The sequence below is a fragment of the Poromitra crassiceps genome (assembly GCF_964638095.1).
Source record: "Poromitra crassiceps genome assembly, chromosome: 3".
NCBI classification, from domain to species: Eukaryota; Metazoa; Chordata; class Actinopteri; order Beryciformes; family Melamphaidae; genus Poromitra; species Poromitra crassiceps.
Window position 1 is genome coordinate 71,686,899 of NC_139625.1, and position 21,573 is coordinate 71,708,471.

A 21,573-nucleotide genomic window follows, 5' to 3' on the forward strand; every position below is an offset into this window, starting at 1 on the left:
TCCTTCCTTCCCCACGCCAACCATGTTACCAAAACCGCTTTCTTTCATCTCAGGAACATCGCTCGCCTCCGCCCCTCCCTGTCCTTCTCCGCTGCTGAAACCCTCATCCATGCCCTCATAACCTCCAGACTCGACTACTGCAATAGCATCCTCTACGGCTCACCCAAACAAATCCTCAATAAACTTCAATATGTTCAGAACTCTGCTGCCCGCCTCCTCACCTCCACCCGCCGCCGAGACCACATCACCCCTGTCCTCCACGACCTCCACTGGATCCCAGTCAAATACAGGATCGACTTCAAAATACTACTCACCACCTACAAAGCCTTAAACAACCTGCCCCCACCTACCTCTCCAATCTCCTCCCCCGCCATGCCCCCACTCGCAGCCTCAGGTCCGGAGACAACTGCTTGAAGATCCCCAGGACCAAGCTCCGGACCTGGGGCGACAGGGCCTTCTCAGTTGCTGCATGCTCCCTCTGGAAGAAGATAGTAACGCACACCAATAATACGTTTCAGGAGGTGCTGATCACCGAAATCGCGAACTTGAGGATGAAGAAAGTGTCGCACACTCACTGCTCCATATGCAAAACGTTTTTAATGAAATGACATTTCGGCCTGTGGCCTTCTTCAGATTTACAGACACTACATAGCCGAGTGGTTTTTATAGGTCTGGATCTAATTAATGGCACACCTGATGGTGATGACAATTTACATAATTGACAAGTCATCAGGTAGACTAGGGGGCACTTTACACGAGGACGGTTTCCTATGGAAACGGGGAATTATTTTATCGTTAGTGCCTCCCGTTAAGATGGCGACGGCAAATTCGCGCTTAGGAAACGACACATTTTGAAACCACCCTCTAGAGTGGAATTGTTGGTGACGCTTCCCGCTGAGCGCTCCATGTAATCGGTTAGAAACAATAGTCTTCTCAGAAACTCTGACGTGCCTGCACACGCAACACACGCTTGGCAACATTGCTACACTGCGGCCGACTTCAGTTACATGTTCATAGCGTTACTGCTGCTGCGAGGAGCCGATGGCTGTACCCGGTCGGCATTTAACGTTAAGCAAGCACATCGACAGTGTTTTCTCACTGCAGCCTACACAGTAGACAGTGTCAGCACAGCCAGCGCTCCCGATCCTCGCTGCTCGTTAAAGATTTCCAAATAGGCTTATTCTGATAAACTGGTCACATCTATGTAACGTTCTCACCCGAAGAATATTACAACTTTAAAACAGTTTGGTTTTTTTTAGCTTGAAAACAGCTTTTTGGCAAGTCTAAAAATTACTACGGTAGCCGTAATCTACTTCCGTGTCTAAAACCCAGAAAGAAGATTACGAAATGACGTCATGCAGAAGCGTCCGTGGAGTGACGAGCAACGCCCCGTTGACCATCACAATGCCACCTAGCGACCTGGCATGTACATTACGGCGTTTTAAAAATTCAACAGCGCTCATGTAAACGGGGAGAAGGTGTGAAGGAAAAGGTGTGAAGGAAACGCTATTGTGTCGTTTCTTCCAGAGACTGTCCTCGTGTAAAGGGCCCCTAGAGCAGCCAATCAAAAAAAACCAAGTGGGAAGGCTGTCACAGCCAATCAATACATACTATTTTTACCAGTGAAATACCATAATACAATATATACTCATAGACATTTAGGGAAGTTAGAACATCAGCTCTGGGAAGAGTCATCATAAATAACTTTCTAAATATCCAATAAAAAGATTATCTGAACAAAGTTTACATAGAAAAACACACATTACAGGTAACACCTCAAATCATAGTCCACATTGAGTCCATGGGGAGATAGAGTTCTCAGTTGGTGGATCCAGAAGTGTTCTCTCCTGGAAAGTAAAAGATCTAGGTTACCTCCTCTCGGTGGCACCCTCCCTCTGGAACTCTCTCCCCATCCACATCTGTCAAGCAAACACCCTACCATCTTTCAAACAGGCCCTCAAGACCCACCTCTTGAAACTCACCTTCACCTGCTAACCCCATTACTTATATTCTATTTATTTTTACTACTTCAAATGTACTTATTCAATGATTTTATTCTGTGTGTAAAGCGACTTTGAGTATCTAGAAAAGCGCTATATAAGTTGAATGTATTATTATTATTATTATTATCAGCGTCTTATCACTCCATTCATATCGGCCAGTAGGGGAGTTCCTTTTCCCAAGCTTTGTCCAGGGGGAGGCCCACAGTCTCAGACTTTGAAAACCCCTGCTTTAAGGTGTTTGTGTCATTGTGTGACACTGACCAATATAGGCTGAATAAAGGAAAGCCAACATTTTGTGAGCTTACCTGTTGTAATTTAACTGAGGTCCCGATTGTGGGTGGATGTAGGCGTGAGGAGCAACGTCCTGCAGGGATAGCCACTATCCCCCACCAAGTGACATCCAGCTGGGACATGCTGCCTCTCAAACAGCAGCCTAGTCAGGCCACTCTCCTGTAGGATCATGTTCATATATGTGAGTCATATGTTGTGCCTGGCCACTTGGTGACAATGTCAAGAATATTGTAATTGGCATCAAAAACCACCTGTGTGTTGATGTCTTTTTTGTTGTTTATTTGTTTATTTATTGACATGTGTTCATCTTGTGATGGTGCAGTAGGTCTAGTAGGCTACCCACTACGGGTAGTCCAGCTATGACCATGAAGTTGTATTTGTTTGTAGTTGGCGAATGAGGAAACCCTGTGAATTGTTGGCCGATGGGGTCTAGAGAGGGCATTTATTGTTTGATGTAATATTCTACTGAATATTCTACTGCAGATTGCCGGCAGCAGCAATTTTACCCATATAGTCTTAGTGATAGGAGTCCTCTTGACTACACCTAACTTTCACAGATTTAGGAGCTTGTTTTACCACTAAAACGATTGGTTTAAATACTCTTAGACCAAAAATGTAGGAGTCCTCAATAGGACTGACACACCCATCTCATAAGCAGGTTGGGAGCTACTTTTTGTTAGATGATGTCACCAAAGATGAGGACTGTTTGATGTCACCGATGATGATGGACGATGTCAGCGCTGTTGTCCATGATGATGTCACCGCTGATGATGTCACCATTGATGATTTCACTGTCGAAGGTTTTAATGATATCATCATTGAAGACGATGTCAACAGTGATGTCATAATTGATAAGGTCATCATTGATTATTTACACCTGACATGTCACTGTTGAAGTTTAGTGATTTCACTTATGATGTCATACGGTAATGTTATCACGTTCGAGGGCTATAAGACTCAGCTCTGCCAGCTTCACACTGTCAGATTGTAGAATCATCCATGGCCAGTCCACGTTCACTCTTGCCTGCAAGCCTTTTACGGCCGTCATGTGTCTGCAAATGAATCCACCTGACCCTGGCTTAACAGTTTTTTTTATATATATATACACACTGTATATATTTTTATTTATTTAGCAATTTAAATTTTTTAGAACACAGAAAAACCAACAAACTCAGATACAGGAAAAGAAAAGGAAATTAACTCATTGAGTGCCAGCCACTTTTGGAGAGTCCCAGAGTTTCAGAGCGTTTTCAGTGATTTCTCGAGGCCCACAGAATATTGTGTGATATTACTATGTAAACACCGAACATGCACAAAGAACGAGGAGACTCTCTTCTATCATCAGCAAAAAAAAGTTTATTGATATCATTTTCCGTTCTTTAGTTATCAGCCGGAGAATATAGGTGGATTTCAGCAAAAACACACGTTTCAATTTAGAAGCTGAGATATTCAGCCTTTTGTGAAATGAAGCATTTCAATCACATCACTGACTCTGGAGCTAATATTTTCTGATGTAATGACACCTCAAAAATAATTTCCTTCAATAAAACAGTGAAAACAAAGGAATTTTGTTTGGCCAAATATTTTTTAGCTGCAACCAGCAGCGCTGGCCCCTGCGTGCGCAGACCCTACACCTTCTTGCTGGTCTTGATTTACTGCTGGTGGGCATCAGATATTCTAGCTTGTTTGCCTGTCTCTGTGCATCGAGCCTGCTGTCTGGGTCTGTGTTTACTGTCAATGGTTGTATGCTGCCCTGCGTGCCCCACCCCCCTCCTCCTCCTCCGTGGGAGTGTCTCCGGTGGCTCTCCTGCGTTTGCTCTGCGTTTGCTCTGCACTGAAAAGTGCGCTGCACCCCGCTTTTTCACAGCGTGTCGCCGGCTCCCAGCTGAGAATAATGTAACTTTTCAGAAAGACGCTGGTGTCGGCAACTAAATCATATGGAGGGGCTATCGCAGCGGACACGGAGGGGCTCAATTGTGGCAGCAGATTGACTGCTGTTCACAGGCACAGCTAACGTTATGCTTCATGCATATCGATGCATACCGATGCCGTTTCCGTTTACTCAACTTTCTCTAATCTGGAGAGCACTGTCGCCACCTAATGGGTCGGTAAAATAGGTTATACACATTCAACATGCCCCAAAATTTTACAGGAGATGGATCTGGCTTTGATCCACGTCCCACCGTCAAAAAACGCAATTGACGACTTTAGTCGTCATTGGCACTCTACGTCAGTATTTGAATTGACGACTATACTCGTCCGTGGCACTCAATGAGTTAAGAAAAAACATACATACACTCCAAAATCACAACACAGTGCCACCAGTTACATACAGCTTGTAATATATTGTGCTTGTAAATATAGTACAAATAATGGTTTGAAATCTCCCAGGTGAGTTGGTCCTCAAGAACCTGAGTCTCTCCATTCGTATAACAGAGATCATGTCCGCCAACCACAACTGAAAAGAGGGTGGAGTGGGGGACTTTGGGGGGGGAGAGGATTCCGAGCAGCCGAAGATGGCGAGTTCTGCCTCCGGCTGAAGGGTTATTTTGTAGGCCTTACAGTACCAATCAAATATTTTGGCCCAGAATCCGATCAGGAAAGGGCAGGACCAAAAGGCATGAGACAGAGTGCCCTCCGACACCTGACACCTGTCACACAGTGGTGAGACGGATGGGTAAATCTAACTGTCACAGGTTTGTATCAGGATCCCCGGGCCACAACAACACAGACACAAGAGGCAGGTAACTTTCAGGTATAAAATGATTTATTACAAAAATAATCTAAAGAGGTGTACAAAAACTAGTTAAAAACATGCTACTGCCAGTCAGTAGTTAAAGATACAAGGGTTAAAAAGCCTATTGAGCAGCTGAGTGGTTTCTCCCCCTCAGGCACAGATGGGCTCACTCCAGTCCGAGTCTGGGGAAAGGGCAAGGCCCCTCCGTGACCCTGTAGCTCCGCCCGTGGCTCGCTGCCACCGCTCTGTGCAGTTCTCTGCGCGTATCAAGCCGCCGTCTCGTCGTCCCGTCTGTCCTTCCACAATCCTCACGGCAGGGGCAGGTGGAGACGCCTCCACGCTCGCCTCGTCGGTCCGCCCACGGTCCTCACGGGAGGTGGAGGTGGAGACGCCGTCACGCTGAGTGGAGGAGAGCACAGAGGCGCACACACAATCACCGTCCGGCTTGTCGACAGTCAACAACCCATTCATACAGATGTGAACGGCTGGGTTACGTTCCTTTTACTTATCGTTTTAAAGCGTATCACATCGCCATCTCAGTTCCTCCAGTGGCTGCTACTGGCTCCGTTCGGCATCGGCTCTGGTCGCTGCTGCACAGTCGGGCGTAGCGTCTGGTAGGATCCCAGGTAGGTACACGGAAGAGGGCTCACAGGTAAGTTCCACCTGTCTTTATAGCAGGGCAGGCTGGCCAGGGCCAATCAGTGGGAGACAATTGGTGTAGGAGGGGAGTAAGGGGAAAGTGTCGTGTGCAATTGTGTTACATGCAAATAAGTCCATGCATTGTCCTTCAATCATAAGCACTATATTCACCGCACTAAACAGGTTTGGCGCATAGTAGAAACAAAGTAAAACTTGATAAGGCACAGCACACAATTGCAGTAGCGGCTGGCCACTAGAGGGCGCCAGGGCACCGCCCCACCTACTTTATCCACATGAAGAAGAGGGAAATAAAACGTGGAATCATCGTGATGATATGAAGTTATTTTAATAGTGACATTTTTGCTTTCTAAATTGATGACAAGCAAATGTTACTTAAAAACTGATCAAATGAGGTATGGCAGGAATATTATTTGAAAATATAAGTGTGACAGGGAGAGGCAGCCTCCACTTCTCTGCACCGCGTGCCATATGGTAACAGGAAAGCCCTTATATGGCAGCCTCCACTTCTCTGCACTGCGTGCCATATATGGTAACAGGAAAGCCCTTATATGGCAACACCAATCAACCAATTTGATGGGCACCAGGTGCTATAAATAGGAGTTCTCACAGAACCCCCATTCTCCTGGCTGCACTTGGTCGTTACCCTTGGTATGTAGACTGCTACAACTGACAGTTCATGTTTAATGTGTTTTATTGGTGTTTTAATGCTTGTTGTTTCTCTCCTGCTGATTGTGCCCATGCCCCTGCCTTCGTTGGTAGTACATTCGTTGCAGTGAGGTACGGTTTAATCTCAAGATCAATCTGTAATGCAACTGTGACTGTGACTTAGTCATGCTACAATGTGTGTATTTTGTTAATTTGTTGTAGTCCTTGGCTGGTGGCCCTCTGCTCGTTTGGCGGTTGCCACTCCCTGTGCATATGACTGTGGTCAGCTCAGTTATATCTGGTAAGCAGGGTGATTAAGTATCTCGAAGTAAGTTTCCTACTTTCGATCAAACATGGAACTTAACATCGTCCTCTTATACTTTGTAGGTTCTGCCATGCTGCTGTTTTGCCTATATTAGAAATTATCATGGTTACTATATTATTGCATTTCCTTGTTGTGGCCTTGTTGTAAACCAACTGGTGTTTGTCTTTTAGGAGCTCTTCCGCTAGTGGCCTGCAGTGGAGTGAGTGCCAACAAGTTAGGGGTTAGCTTTCCCCTCACTGCACGCTGAACACCCTAGTTTTCTCTGCCGTGGTTAAGTTTGCCGTGGGTTGTGTTTTTGCTGTGTTCCCTAGTGTGAGAATTGCACCCCCTGGGCTCTGCCTATTTATCTACCTCTTAACTACATTGGCCCTCACCCACTGCAGCGTTACACTATTTTATTTATGCTCCGTTTCTTATGCTAGTTTTTATCCATTGTCCATTGTTAATCCCACTTTGGGAAATGATTAAAAAGAGTTTGTGCTGTAATAAATATAACGTTCTATAATCAGTTTATGACTGTGTTATTACATGCGTAACTCTTTTTCCGCAGCTGCTTTTATTTCTGATCAAATAAATTCTTGGTTTTATGGAGAAACACGTCTCTGTCTTCCCTGGTAACTGAATCTGTGCTATTTGGTTTCAAGTCAGTGGTATTCCTGGGGTGCAACTCCCCAGGTGGCGTTGTCGAGTATCTTGACCTGGTCACATTCTGGCGTTGGTCGGCAGGATCCAGATTGTAAAAGCAGAGACGTGTTTCCTCTTTCTTTTGATACCAGTTGGTGTAAGGCTGTTTGTATGTATGGTAAGCATTTCACTGTTCTTAGACTGTTGTATTTTAGTGTTTGGAGAGGCAAAACAGCAGCTGGTGTGTGGAGGACCCAGGAGAGCTTCACCCTTCAAGCTACGGTGCTGTGGACCGGAGAACATCACCACGCATCTATTTTGTCTCCTCTTTTCCCAGTTAACTTGGTCAAGTATGGCCGAAGAGCTGTGTGAAGCTGGAAGAGAGTAGACGTGCTGAGGAGAAGCTAGCGAGGTGTTGGCGTGCCTGCCTTTATGTGTGTCTGTCCGCTCATTAATAAAGAGTTTGATAGGCCAAGGGATCTGCCTCGGTGTGCGCCTCATTCGGCCACATTGGTGTCAGAAGTGGGATCGCTTTGGCTTAAAAATCAGGCTCGACTGAGCGTTAGCAGTTAGCCGTTTCTAGCTAGCTGCCATGGACGACCACAGGGGAATGGCACTTGACGGAGCACGCCGGGAGTTGACGATAACTCCGGAGCACAGCTGGTGGTCTGCCAACTTGGGGAAGATGGAAGCCCGTTTGTTGAAGGGGGTCAGACAGCTGTTGGAGGCTACGCCTGCCTGGGCAGAGAAGTTGATGCAGCTAATAAAAGAGGCTACTCTGCACGGTGAGCAGCGGCCAGAGCCAGCACGGACAGCTTGTTGGACTTGTGGGAGAGTGGGTCACTTAGCGAGAGGGTGCCACTACGGTTCCAGGAGAGGGACCAGACCCAGGGAGCAGAGGTTTTGGGCGCGTCCAGGTGTCTGCTGGACGTGCGGGACATGTGGACACTTGGCCAGAGTGTGCCCCGATGCTTTCCGAGATCAAAGGACAGTGCGAACGGAGGGAGGTCCGCCTGGAGGAAGGGTGAGGCTCTGTTGGACGTGCCGTTCGCCTGCGCACTTAGCCCGAGAGTGCACTGAGACTGTGGGGAATGGAGGAGACACACAGCCTGGGGAGGAGGTGAGCCACCAGAGGGAAGAGCCGGCCCAGTGCTCCACACCCCCCGCTGGTGCTGTGCGGAGGCCCGGGGTGGAGAGTGAGATGGCGTCCATTTGTGTTCCCACTGTTGTCCTGAAGGCACCCAAGGATGGAGGATCGGTCTATACCATCGCACCCATCGACGACTGGGACAAGGTAAAACATGTTAACCGAACATTGCTAAAAGTTCACCATGGAAGTCTGCCCCTTGATCACTCTTTTAGCGCCCACCCTGTAGATGCAAGTGAACAATCGCCTGAGATGGAGTCAGAAGAGGACAACTCTGCCGAAGGTGAGCTGTGGGTCGTCCGGCCTGAATCGCAGGGTGCCCCATCACCGTCTGTGCACTCATGTCCCCCAGTACAGGCGGGCCCCCTATCCACCATCCCGGTGGCGGAGGACCAGCCAAGTACCACCACCCCGGTGGCGGAGGACCAGCCAAGTACCAGTGACATGGCCATGCGAAGAACCACCCGGGCCACTGCGGGAAGACATCGTAATGTGCACCACCTGCCTGAGTCAATGGGGAGTAGGGTAGGAGGGGCTACGAACTCCCGGGTACCTGGGTCTGCTAATGCTGTTTCTGTTGTCTTTAGGCCTTGGACTTAAGTGCATCGTCGGGCCGACGACGAAAAAGCTGGGGAAGATTGTGACAGGGAGAGGCAGCCTCCACTTCTCTGCACCGCGTGCCATATGGTAACAGGAAAGCCCTTATATGGCAGCCTCCACTTCTCTGCACTGCGTGCCATATATGGTAACAGGAAAGCCCTTATATGGCAACACCAATCAACCAATTTGATGGGCACCAGGTGCTATAAATAGGAGTTCTCACAGAACCCCCATTCTCCTGGCTGCACTTGGTCGTTACCCTTGGTATGTAGACTGCTACAACTGACAGTTCATGTTTAATGTGTTTTATTGGTGTTTTAATGCTTGTTGTTTCTCTCCTGCTGATTGTGCCCATGCCCCTGCCTTCGTTGGTAGTACATTCGTTGCAGTGAGGTACGGTTTAATCTCAAGATCAATCTGTAATGCAACTGTGACTGTGACTTAGTCATGCTACAATGTGTGTATTTTGTTAATTTGTTGTAGTCCTTGGCTGGTGGCCCTCTGCTCGTTTGGCGGTTGCCACTCCCTGTGCATATGACTGTGGTCAGCTCAGTTATATCTGGTAAGCAGTAGGGATGGGCGCGAGTACTCAGGTACTCGAGCACTCGTTCATAACGTCAGTACTCGAGTAACGTTTCTGCTGTTCGGGTACTCGCCCCACTCCCCACCCCTTTAAAAATGGTCTAGAACGCACGCATCGTCATGTGGATCTGGCAGCATGAACTGCCCGGTCGGGCGTCAAGTCAGCCAGAATGTACAAGTACGTCATCCGCTTTGTTGCTTTCAAAATAAAACGCTTATTGTAACCTTATTTATTTTGAGTAATGCGTTACAGCCACAGTTCCACGCCATATAACATCACGAGTATTTTGATACAAGGATGCTGCTTTATTCGTTGAAATACCTTTTCTCCTCCAACGTGCATCAATAAGCTATTTACTTTTGTTTAAGTAACATTATTTTGAAAGTTTTAACCGGAAGTTTTCTAGCTCTTCCCGAAAATGGTGGCTGGAGATATTCTCCCGAATGAGAAGCACGCTTCTTCATAGCGCACGCCCGATAAAACTCATTCAAAACGTAGCACTAGTTTACTGACTACACTGTCGTTTCCCATAACGTTAGTCACAAGAAATGTGGAGAAAGAATCACTTTTTGGGAGACAATCGCATCATGGTGATCACTATTCAGCAACAATGGACATGTATTGGAAATGCCTTCGCTGGTTTCACAAGTTGTCTGCTCCAAAGCGCTAATGCCATCCATCGGAGATACTGTCTAAAGGTAGGCTTTAGATGTTAGCTTAGCGTCACCTAATATCACAGTCAGTCCCTCTCCTGACAAAGTGCTCAGGTAGCGCTTTTTCCATGCAAAAGTGCAAACGTTATGTGTGAACAGCCCCATACACAGCTGATTACCCCTGCTCAGCATTACCATAGTAATCACACAGCCTGCGCCCCCCGCGCGAGTACTCGAGCACTCGTTCATAATAAAAGGAGAGTACTCGAGTATTTAAATTGCTTAAAATGCCCATCCCTAGTAAGCAGGGTGATTAAGTATCTCGAAGTAAGTTTCCTACTTTCGATCAAACATGGAACTTAACATCGTCCTCTTATACTTTGTAGGTTCTGCCATGCTGCTGTTTTGCCTATATTAGAAATTATCATGGTTACTATATTATTGCATTTCCTTGTTGTGGCCTTGTTGTAAACCAACTGGTGTTTGTCTTTTAGGAGCTCTTCCTCTAGTGGCCTGCAGTGGAGTGAGTGCCAACAAGTTAGGGTTAGCTTTCCCCTCACTGCACGCTGAACACCCTAGTTTTCTCTGCCGTGGTTAAGTTTGCCGTGGGTTGTGTTTTTGCTGTGTTCCCTAGTGTGAGAATTGCACCCCCTGGGCTCTGCCTATTTATCTACCTCTTAACTACATTGGCCCTCACCCACTGCAGCGTTACACTATTTTATTTATGCTCAGTTTCTTATGCTAGTTTTTATACATTGTCCATTGTTAATCCCACTTTGGGAAATGATTAAAAAGAGTTTGTGCTGTAATAAATATAACGTTCTATAATCAGTTTATGACTGTGTTATTACTTGCATAACTCTTTTTCCGCAGCTGCTTTTATTTCTGATCAAATAAATTCTTGGTTTTATGGAGAAACACGTCTCTGTCTTCCTGGGTAACTGAATCTGTGCTATTTGGTTTCAAGTCAGTGGTATTCCTGGGGTGCAACTCCCCAGGTGGCGTTGTCGAGTATCTTGACCTGGTCACATAAGGTTTGTTTGACATCACCATTCAGTTCAATGAGATGAACACTGATTTTGCATACGTGAAACATAGATATTGATATTGAGAAGAATCCTTATGATTATCATATTGATTTCAACCCCATCGTCCACGCCTATATATATATATATATATATATATATATATATATATAGCCCTCCCTGGACAACAATGCACCAGCCGCTACTGCACAATTGCATTAAATAATACACAGCACACAATAAGATTATATGAAACAGCACACAATACCGAGTCACACAAAATAGTTTGATAAGGCACAGCACACAATTGCATTAAATAATACACAGCACACAATAAGATTATATGAAATTGATTGATTGATTGACTTTATTTGGTGAATGTCAACAAAGAGACAGGGAATTACAGACAATCACAGAGGATAAAAACACAATAAAGCCACTGGCTTATTTCCATTGCGGTCCTCAACAAACAACAGAGGGACAAAAACATCACACGAATGGGAATCACCTTCTATACTCAAATTAAGACTATTACATTATTACTAGATTGAATAGGAATAATGGCACGCTTGAATATTATACAATACATAAACATTTGTTACATGTAAGGAATTAACATACGTAGAAAACAAGAAAAACTAGGAGGGGGAGGGAGTGGGTTTGCGGGGAACGGGGTGTTGGCAGTGGGAAGTGGAGGGAGAAGATTCGTCCACACTGGACTGGAGGCTATGCAAAGCTCATAGCAGCATCCATTTACGGCTCCAATGAGTGTGACCGAGAGAAGGGGGGCGGGGTGGGGGTCAGCGTCCAGGGAGAAGTTGCAAGGGCTGATAGGCAGGACCGGACGGCATGGGGAGGGGAGGATAGGGGTGTGTGGGTGTGTGCGTGTGTGTTTGAGAGTGTGTAGATGTGTGGTCGGAATGTCCAGAATTGTCCTTGAGTGTGTGCTGTAAGCCTGATAGTGGGAGCCGTCTCTATGGTGACGGCCTCGACCAGAGTCTTAGTCCAACAGGTGTCAGGGGGAGGGTGGAGGGTGGATGAGCGCAGTTGCATTCGAAAATATCAGGGGAGGAATTTCTGCTGCGTCCTTGGCAGCTCCGAGTCCAGATTATAGGATGAAAATGTTTTGGTTGCCTGAATTCCTATCAGGTCACACAGACCAAACAGAACAGGTCTCAAGTCTCTGGATCCCAACATTAGTTCATTCCTTATGCAGATCAGTGGAAATTTCCGTGCTATAATCCAGGTATAATCCATTTTTCACAGTTCAAATTCACTGACCGCCCATCTCAATTTTCATGACGTCACAGCCTTGGGTCAACCGCTGCTGTCTTCCCGTACCCCGCGGCGAAAGGTCCTTCTGGGCAGAGGGTGGGGGTTCCCCGGACCTCGCATTCCTCAAAGTTTAGTTGATTTGCGTTGAGAGACCAGCTTAATAAATCCAATAAATCCATGTTTGTCATTTCGAATAGACAAATGCAAGTTTGCTCCGGCTAGCGTGGTGTTGCAGGCAGAGGGAAAAGGTGCAGGAGCAGGAGAGGGGAGGATTTGCGACCGCCCAGGTTCAGAGGCAAGACAAGAAACAGCACACAATACCGAGTCACACAAAATACTAAACAAACTGCACGGCTTCATGGAGCACACCACATCTCCCTTGTCACCCCGTGACACAACATCTGCTTAGAATCTGGCCTATCACTTTTAGCCTTAAGATGTTTTGTGAATGAAGCAGCCCCTGTTCAGACCAGTTTGGTGTCTTTAGCGAAGTTATGATTGATTGATTGATTGATTGATTGATTATTTTATTTGGTCTCCCTTAGGAGAAACTTGTTGTGGACGACAAGCTCAGCTGCAGCATACAAATAACAGTAGCAGTGATACATACAAAAGACACCAGCCCAACACCATGGGCATTCAACACATCTACTATAACATAAAATTTATCATGACAGTTATCATGACATGTGACATCATCCCCACACACATTTAGCATCCACCCACATTCCCACCCTGGATGTGCCACTCACCCACACACATGCACAGTTGCGCACGCTCTCTCTCTCACACACACACACACACACACACACACACACACACACACACACACACACACACACACACACACACACAGGTCGCAAGTATCTGTAGTAGGCTACATGGTCCTCAGGTCCGTCTGTCCTCTCCTAGCTGCTTATTAATAAGATTATGAGGAAGTGACCTCTGTTATGAGTGATTATGAGGAAGCGTCCCCTCTGTCAGTGTTTCATCAGATGAAGGCAGAAAGTCTCTGTGACTTGATCTGGATGTGAATTCAGCAGGAAAACATCTTCCAAGGTAACATTACTGTTTGATGAATATACTGTAGCTGTGATGTGTATATTTGTCCTTTGTAAGACAAGGTTCTAAAGTATTTCAAATCACCTGCTATTTGCAGATGGCAAACAGCATAATATCCAACATTTGTTCTCTTTGTGGCCATAAAGAACAGTTAGCTTGCTGCCTTAAAATTGTGACTGAAGTAGTACTCTAGTAATGAATAGTTCGGTCAAAGATTATTAGGAAGTTGTAGTTGTAGTCTAATGTAGAAAAGCTAACTGAGTGACATTTCTTTAACCTTATTATTATTATTATTGGCATTTTTCGCCTTTATTGGATAGGACAGTATAGACAGAAAAGCAGGGAGAGAGAGGGGAGGACATGCCGCAAACAGCCATGGGTCGGACTCGAACCCGGGCCGGCCGCAGAGAAGGACCAAGCCCCAGTACGCGCTCCACCATGTGAGCCACCAGGGTGCCCATTTTGGGTGAACTAAGACAATGCTGATTTGTGTTTCCAAGTTGAATGCATTAATTAATTCGTATCTCAAGCCAGACTATCTCTTCTACAATCTTCAAAGTTGTCAGGAGCATGCCAATTGCGAGAGCCAAAGGATCTGTTTTAAGAGACTAATTGATTGATTGAATAATAATAATAATTATAGCTGCTGCGCAGCAATGGGTCGTGGCCGGGCAAGTCTCAAGGCTTTGAGCTAGAGGTCTTCGGGTATGCCCGACCCCCCGAATACCCGAGGTTCCGACCCGGACCCGGCCGGGTCTGGGTCCATTCAAAAGAAGTGCCAAACCGCTTGACCAAACCCTTAGAAAAGTCATAGCACACCTGTCCTCAATAAGCCGCATGTTTTGAGTTCGGGCATGTCTATGTGGCGCAGAAATTGTGGGAGTTATTACGCGCCAAAAAAGTGGCTGCTGCGCAGCAATGGGTCGTGGCTGGGCAAGTCTCAAGGCTTTGAGCTATTATGACATCACAATTGCTCGAGTGACATCAGTGATGGCATCACAATTGCTTGACTGACTGATGACATCACAAATACAACCTAATTGCCATAGGTAATTAGGCTATACACGGGTTGATGCACTGTGGGCTCAATTTTTGACCGATCGAAAATCTCTTTTGATACTTTTGTGTAGAACAGTCTAACGATGGAGATGCTGAAGTTTGGTGTCGTTTGAAGAAAAAATGTGGGAGGACTAGGGTTTAATTCGTTTTTGCAGTTTTTGCAGTTTTGCGGTCTTTAGACTTCATAATTGGCCATAGGTTGCATTGTACAAAAGTTTCCCCTCATTTAGGCGCACATTTCGGTGAAAGTTGCAAAGCCGTAGCACGTATGCCTGATTTTTTATGAATTTTTTAAGTTTTAAACTTTAGACGGTCGCTGTAGTGCCACCGTTAGGACTATTGGCCCCAAATTTGTGTCAAAGACGTTTGGCATGGGACTGGACCTTTGTGCAAAGTTTGGTTAGTTTTCATCCATGGGAAGTCGAACTTCAGAAGAATAATACAGGCAAATACAATAAGTGGCCCTGCCGCTTCGCTGGCCCGGCCACTAATAATAATTGATTGGATTTATATAGTGCCTTTCTAGACACTCAAAGCGCTTCACATATCAGGGGAGGGAGGGGGGTGGGAACTCAACTCAACCACCACTTTAATGGAATAAAGGGCCACTTTACTGCTTTTCAAAGTGGGTAGTAGGGTGACTTCAGGTTGTATGGGACACTTTTTGAATTTCCGTCTTATGGAAGCTTTCTTGCTATGAATTGGAAAGAAAATAGCCCAACATGTGACACATTTCTGTAATACTAAAGATGTTACCTAACCTTCTGAGGTGGAATGAAGGTTACATCATATTCCAAGGAGGCATGGCATACCCTTTTGTGTGAACCGACCCAAAAACCCTTTTTTCTGTAACATTTGGTTGTATGGGACAAAACGTTTGGGTGTATGGGACAGAATGCCTTAATGCAACGCTCAACCTAAGCTCAACCTAAGCTGAACCCACAAGTTTCATTTAAGCGTCCTTGTTAACAGGCGAAGCCGTTCACACCACCCGCGCACGTGCCACGCTGAAGCCACGCCGAAGCCATGCTCACGCATGCTCAAGCGATTGTTCAGGATTCACGCCGATTTTCCAAGCGTGACACGTCAAGCCAGGCATTAAGTCAATGGGAGTTGAGGGCGGGTTCAATGCGCGCCGAGTAGGCTCTGAGAGGAAAAGAGAAGGCTTCTTGTGTGAACGGTTAGGCGTCTGTTCAGCTTGTGCCTGCTTCAAGCTTCAGTTCTACTTACGTTCAGCGTCCTGTGTGAACAAGGCCTTATGATGGATTTGTCATACATTTTTTTATACCCCTGAGTATGTATAAACTTTTATCATGTTGTGTAATGCACTTTGTAACTTTGTTTTGAAAAGTGAAAAGTGATATACAAATAAAGATTACTTACTACTTAACGGAGATACTGTTCAGTAAAATGTAAAATTTTGAAAAACTTGAGTTGTGTTTTAAGAAAGGCACTTTCATTATTGGAAACTTTATTTCCCAGGCATGGGAGCTAAGGCAGAATGTTCTGTTCAGAAAACGATGTAATGATTTTGTTTTGCTGCAGTGGTGTATGTTATGTTATGCTGTGATTTAGTTTTATTACTGCGGCGTTGGTGTATGTTGTACTGTATAATGTATAATTTGTGTGTCTTGTAAGCCCATGAGGGCTGGGCACTGTCAAGTGCATGACACATTTAATAAAAAATCAATCAATAAATCAATCAAAAAACTTACTTACTTAGGCTAGTGTAAGCATATTTCCTGCACAATTTAATTTATACTTTGATATAATTTGACATGCACATCTTCCTTTTCCTGTTCATCTTTATAAATTAAGACTCCATCTTCATTTAAACTGTTTTATTTAATGTTTAAAACTCTGTAAACAATTCAAACAACAATCTGCCTTCCCTCACTGCCACAACAACCCCAACAACCCTCAACAAAGTTGTTGAGTTGAGTTAATGTTAGGTTAGGGTTAGGATGATTAAGTTGAGGGTTGGGGTTAGGGTTAGGATGATTAAATTGATGGTTGGGGTTAGGGTTAGGATGATTAAGTTGAGGGTTGGGGTTAGGATGATGAAGTTGAGGGTTGGGGCTGGGATGATGAGGTTGAGGGTTAGGGTTAGGATGATGAAGTTGAGGGTTGGGGCTGGGATGATGAAGTTGAGGGTTGGGGTTAGGGTTAGGATGATTAAGTTGAGAGTTGGGGTTAGGGTTATGATGCTTAAGTTGAGGGTTAGGGTTAGGATGATTAAGTTGAGGGTTAGGATAATTAAGTTGAGTGATGATTGGTTGGTTTAGTTGCTAAGCAGATCAGAGACAGAATAGGCTTTGTCATGCAGTCAGGAAGTGAAAACCTATTCATTTCTTCTGACACACATGAGAGGAGGGGAGGACAGGACAGGATTGTGTGCTGAAGTTTCCAATAAATGGGGGGGGGGGGGGGGGGGGGGGCTATTTTTATTGTTTCTATCAGTCTTTTATTTATTATGGTTTTATTGTCTGAAAAATATTTTGGCATTCTGATTTTGAATATTGTGTCAGTGTGTCAGTTAGTTTGTTTTATATTAACCAATTGAACTGTTTTTTTTGTTTTGCCTGCCTATTTGTTGGTAACCACTAACCTAGAGCAGGGTTCCCAAACCTTTTCAACTTGGGACGCAAAAGATACAGTTTGTGTCTCCCTGGGACCCAAACTCACAAAAAAAATAAGCTACTGTAATGAGTTGCCATGACGACCAGTTGGCGACCCACCCCCCATGGGTCTGCAAACCAATTTGGGTCCCGACCCATAGGGTAACCCTTTATTTTACAGGTACCCTATTATTTGCGGTGTGGCCCGCACCATTGGCTCTAGTCTGCTCTGACAGTGGCTTTTCCAGACGTTTCAACACGTTGAATCGGTGTTGGGTCGTTGGTGAGAGAAATCACTCTGATTGGCTGGTCAGGGGTAGCAAAACAGGGCAGGAGAAGAAAATAAATCTGTTCCAAATCATAACACAATGTAAATTTGATGGATTCCATTCTTGAATTTACAAAAGCATGAAATTATTATTTTAAATAAAATCTAATTCAAATTTAGCCCATAAATTGGCATAATTTGGAGCCACCGGTGAGCCCATGGCTGAGCCCCAATGTTGAAGGTAATATTGATCTTGAAACTTAAAATAAGTCTTTGTCAATACTTCATTGGTTAAAGATAACAAAAACTCTGTGGAGGGATGCAATTCAGTTATTTGATTAAAAAAACAATTCAAAACCATCTTGGGTATACTGGGATGCAAACTGGAGACATCCATAGTGCATAGACAATCATTGGAGTCCACATGACAGCACTTCAACTTATTTATTCAAAAGTGATGTGAAGGCAGTTCGTAAACCAATTAATGTGGCAGTCAACACTTGGTTACGTCACTGCCTTCACATCAGATAAGCAACCATGATGATAAATCATCAGGTAGACATTTTAATAGCTTGAAACACAGTTTGAGTGACCTGCATTATATGGGCATTGAACCAGTGAATATGCCAAGAGGGCGTAATAGAGATAAAATCCTCCTTCAGAGGGAGACCTATTGGATTCACTCCCTATACCTTCATTCACAATGCATTGAATAAGGAAATTGAATGTACTTGTTTTTTTAAGTGAATCGGATTGTTGTTATGTTTATCAATTTTGTGTATACATGCATTGACATTATGGACTCCCCCTGCTGGCTTTTACTGGTTATGCCGGCTGTGGAGCTCTATAATTAGACCCTACCTGTGAATCACCTTATTGCCATTTCACACGCTGAAGAAGGGCTGCTGCCCGAAACGTCCGTGTGGCAATAAAAAGTATTCAACTTGGAGAGCTGTCCTTCTACTTTCTTGATAATTTACCTCTTCAGGATCCAGCACCCAGTTGTCATATTGATGAGTTGAGTGCGTTTTATTTGACCTTCCAATAATAATAAACACATTTGCATAAAGCAAGTATATCTGTCCACTCCCATGTTGATAAGAGTATTCAAAACTTGAAAAATATCCCTTACGGTACATTTAGAACAAAAAAAAAAAAAATTGATTAATTTGCATGGAAAATCATACGATTAATTGCGATTAAATATTTTATGGATTGACAGCACTAAAACAAGTTTTTCACACTAAATCCCAATTTCTGGACTTTCCAAGCGATAAAGTTCCCCCCAAGGTTTGTTAGGTTTAAGTTCCAGTTCCTCTTATTCTCTTGTTTGCTAAGTTCCTCTTATTTATTTTCCCACAAGGTTTATAGTTCCAGTTTCTCTTATCCCATGAGTTCAGCATATAGTATGCAGCTGAGCGGCAATACACTTACTTGCAGTGGATTTTACTTGCCATGTGCATCAGAGAGAAAATTACTTGATTGTGAATTCTCAGATTGTAGATTTGATATATATATTTTTTTTATGAGAAATTATTCACCAAACATTATACAAGTCTCTAGCTGTAACTTAATTCAAACCAAAAGAGGTTCTGGAGAGATAAACCAAATGCAGTGCATACTGGGAAGTCTGATAATAAGCTAACAGTGTTGAGTTAAGTCAATGCTGTGTAAGGTGTTATTTCAACTCATAATCTTAAGTCACAAGATGTAAACTTGTGATCTTATAAAGTAATGAAGCTCATAGCACTTTTAAGTTGAAATTGATCAAACACTATATAGCCTAGCATACAGTACATTGTGTTAATGGATAAGGGTGAGTTGATTTTAGGTAAATAGGTAATCTCAATTCACTGCATTGGGGAAATATACAGGAAGTGTCAGAATAGTGTGTAAGCTCAAATACATCTTGTGTTTCTGTTGATATACTGCGTACAAAACACTACAACCTCCATAAAACTGAGGTCTCCCTTTCACAATAAAACCTTTTGCACATTTAAGTTGCCCTAAGGCTTAAAACCCCTTTGCTCAGCTCATATGTTGGAAAATCTTCCTATACATTCATGCATTGAGCAAAATCTGAATGACAACAATTGACTGATTTTTTTCCTGAGGGAAAACAAAAAGACATTTTCAATCAATAAACAGGGTGACAGGTCTTGTCCAGGACCTTTTAAAGTCAGTTCAGAAAGTTAGTGCAGTGTATATTTGTCATTTTACTGTCTTGAGTGATCACATTGCTACAGTAGAAGTATAAGTACAGTATATCCTATAATGGAAACCTTGTTGTAATGAATCAGTTCCGCTAACAGCATGCTGGGTGTGTTTGTGTAAAGGTGTGCACTCTACTATGAGTCAGTCTGAGGAGAGAGAGGAGGGGCACCCTCCCTCTAAAACCACTATGTCTGGGGAACATGACAGCCGGACCAAAGCTGAGAGGTAAGCTAAGGAACTCGAACTGTCATGACTGTTCTCCATCTCAGACCTCAGACATCATCATAGCATCATTATTCTCTCTATCTCTCCCAGAATGACCTCCTGGACCCTCTGCAGTCCGGTTTCAAGGACTCTCACTCTACTGAGACAGCTCTTCTTGCCGTCACAGAGGCCCTTCACACTGCTAAGGCCTCATCCCTCTCCTCTGTCCTTGTCCTCCTTGACCTGTCCGCTGCTTTCGATACAGTCAACCACCAAATCCTTCTTTCCACTCTGTCTGACCTCGGCATCTCAGGTTCTGCACACTCCTGGTTTGCTTCCTATCTCTCTAACCGCTCATACCAGGTCTTATGGAGAGGGTCCCTCTCCAGATCCTGCCCTCTTACCACCGGTGTCCCCCAGGGCTCAGTCCTGGGCCCCTTACTTTTCCTTCTCTTTATCAGATCTCTTGCCCATGTGATCTCATCTCATGGCTTTTCTTATCACTGCTATGCTGATGACACCCAGCTTTTCCTTTCCTTCCCCGCCTCCGACACCCAAATTGAGGCTCGCATCTCTGCATGCCTCAAAGACATTGGTGACTGGATGTCTGCCCACCACCTCAACCTTGGTAAAACAGAGCTACTCTTCCTCCCAGGGAAAGACTGCCCTCTCGCAGATCTCTCCATCTCCATTGACAATACCACTGTGCTTCCCTCCCAAACAGCTAAGAACCTTGGGGTGATCCTTGACAACCAGCTGTCTTGCTCGGCCAACATAGCTGCGACAGCACGCTCCTGTAGATTCTCCCTCTACAACATCCGCAAAATCCGTCCCTTTCTCACAAGGGAAGCGACTCAACTCCTGGTCCAGTCACTTATCATCTCCCGCCTGGACTACTGCAACATGCTCCTGGCCGGCCTACCTGCCGCCGACATCCGACCGCTTCAGCTAATTCAGAACGCTGCAGCCCGTCTGGTATTCAACCAACCCAAATTCTTTCATGTCACTCCCCTCTTCCGGGACCTTCACTGGCTTCCCATCTCGGCACGCATCAAATTCAAGACACTGGCACTGGCCTACAGGGCAGTACACCTGACAGCTCCTCTGTACCTGCAATCTATGGTCAGGTTCCAAACCTCTCACCGCTCCCTCCGCTCCTCCTCTAGTGCAGGACGCCTCGCCCCTCCTTCGTTACAGGGGCTAAAAAGTCGCTCATCCCACGCGTGACTCTTCTCGTCCCTGGCACCTCAATGGTGGAACGAGCTTCCACCTTCGGTCAGGACGGCTGAATCACTGCTGATCTTTCGGAAAAGACTAAAGACACACCTTTTCATGCTCCATCTGGGCCCTTCTTAAACTAACTTCTTTCTCTCTCTAAAAAAATAATAATAATAAATTACTAACTTAACTTTACCACTATTCCTTCAGATGTTGTAGTTGTCATAGACTGTGTTGCATAGTTGATTGCTCTATTGCGGACAAAAATGTGTTATTGTAATTCGCTTTGGATAAAAGCGTCTGCCAAATGACGTAATGTAATGTAATGTAATTATTCAGAGTCAAAGCTCTGTCTCTCTTGT

General features: G+C 44.8%; 1 protein-coding gene across 1 annotated transcript in view; it reads left to right on the forward strand.

The window, feature by feature from the left end:
* Nucleotides 1–8,224: 8,224 nt before the first annotated feature.
* The window catches only part of LOC310773252 (NLR family CARD domain-containing protein 3-like), a gene marked incomplete at both ends in the record, with an annotated part of 33,291 nt that continues 19,942 nt past the window's right edge, over nt 8,225–21,573 (forward strand). The window contains 3 exons of the mRNA XM_083633138.1: nt 8,225–8,356; nt 8,523–8,579; nt 8,662–8,715. Of these exons, the coding sequence (XP_083489264.1) occupies nt 8,225–8,356; nt 8,523–8,579; nt 8,662–8,715 (243 nt within the window). The remainder of the gene's footprint in view (nt 8,357–8,522; nt 8,580–8,661; nt 8,716–21,573) is intronic.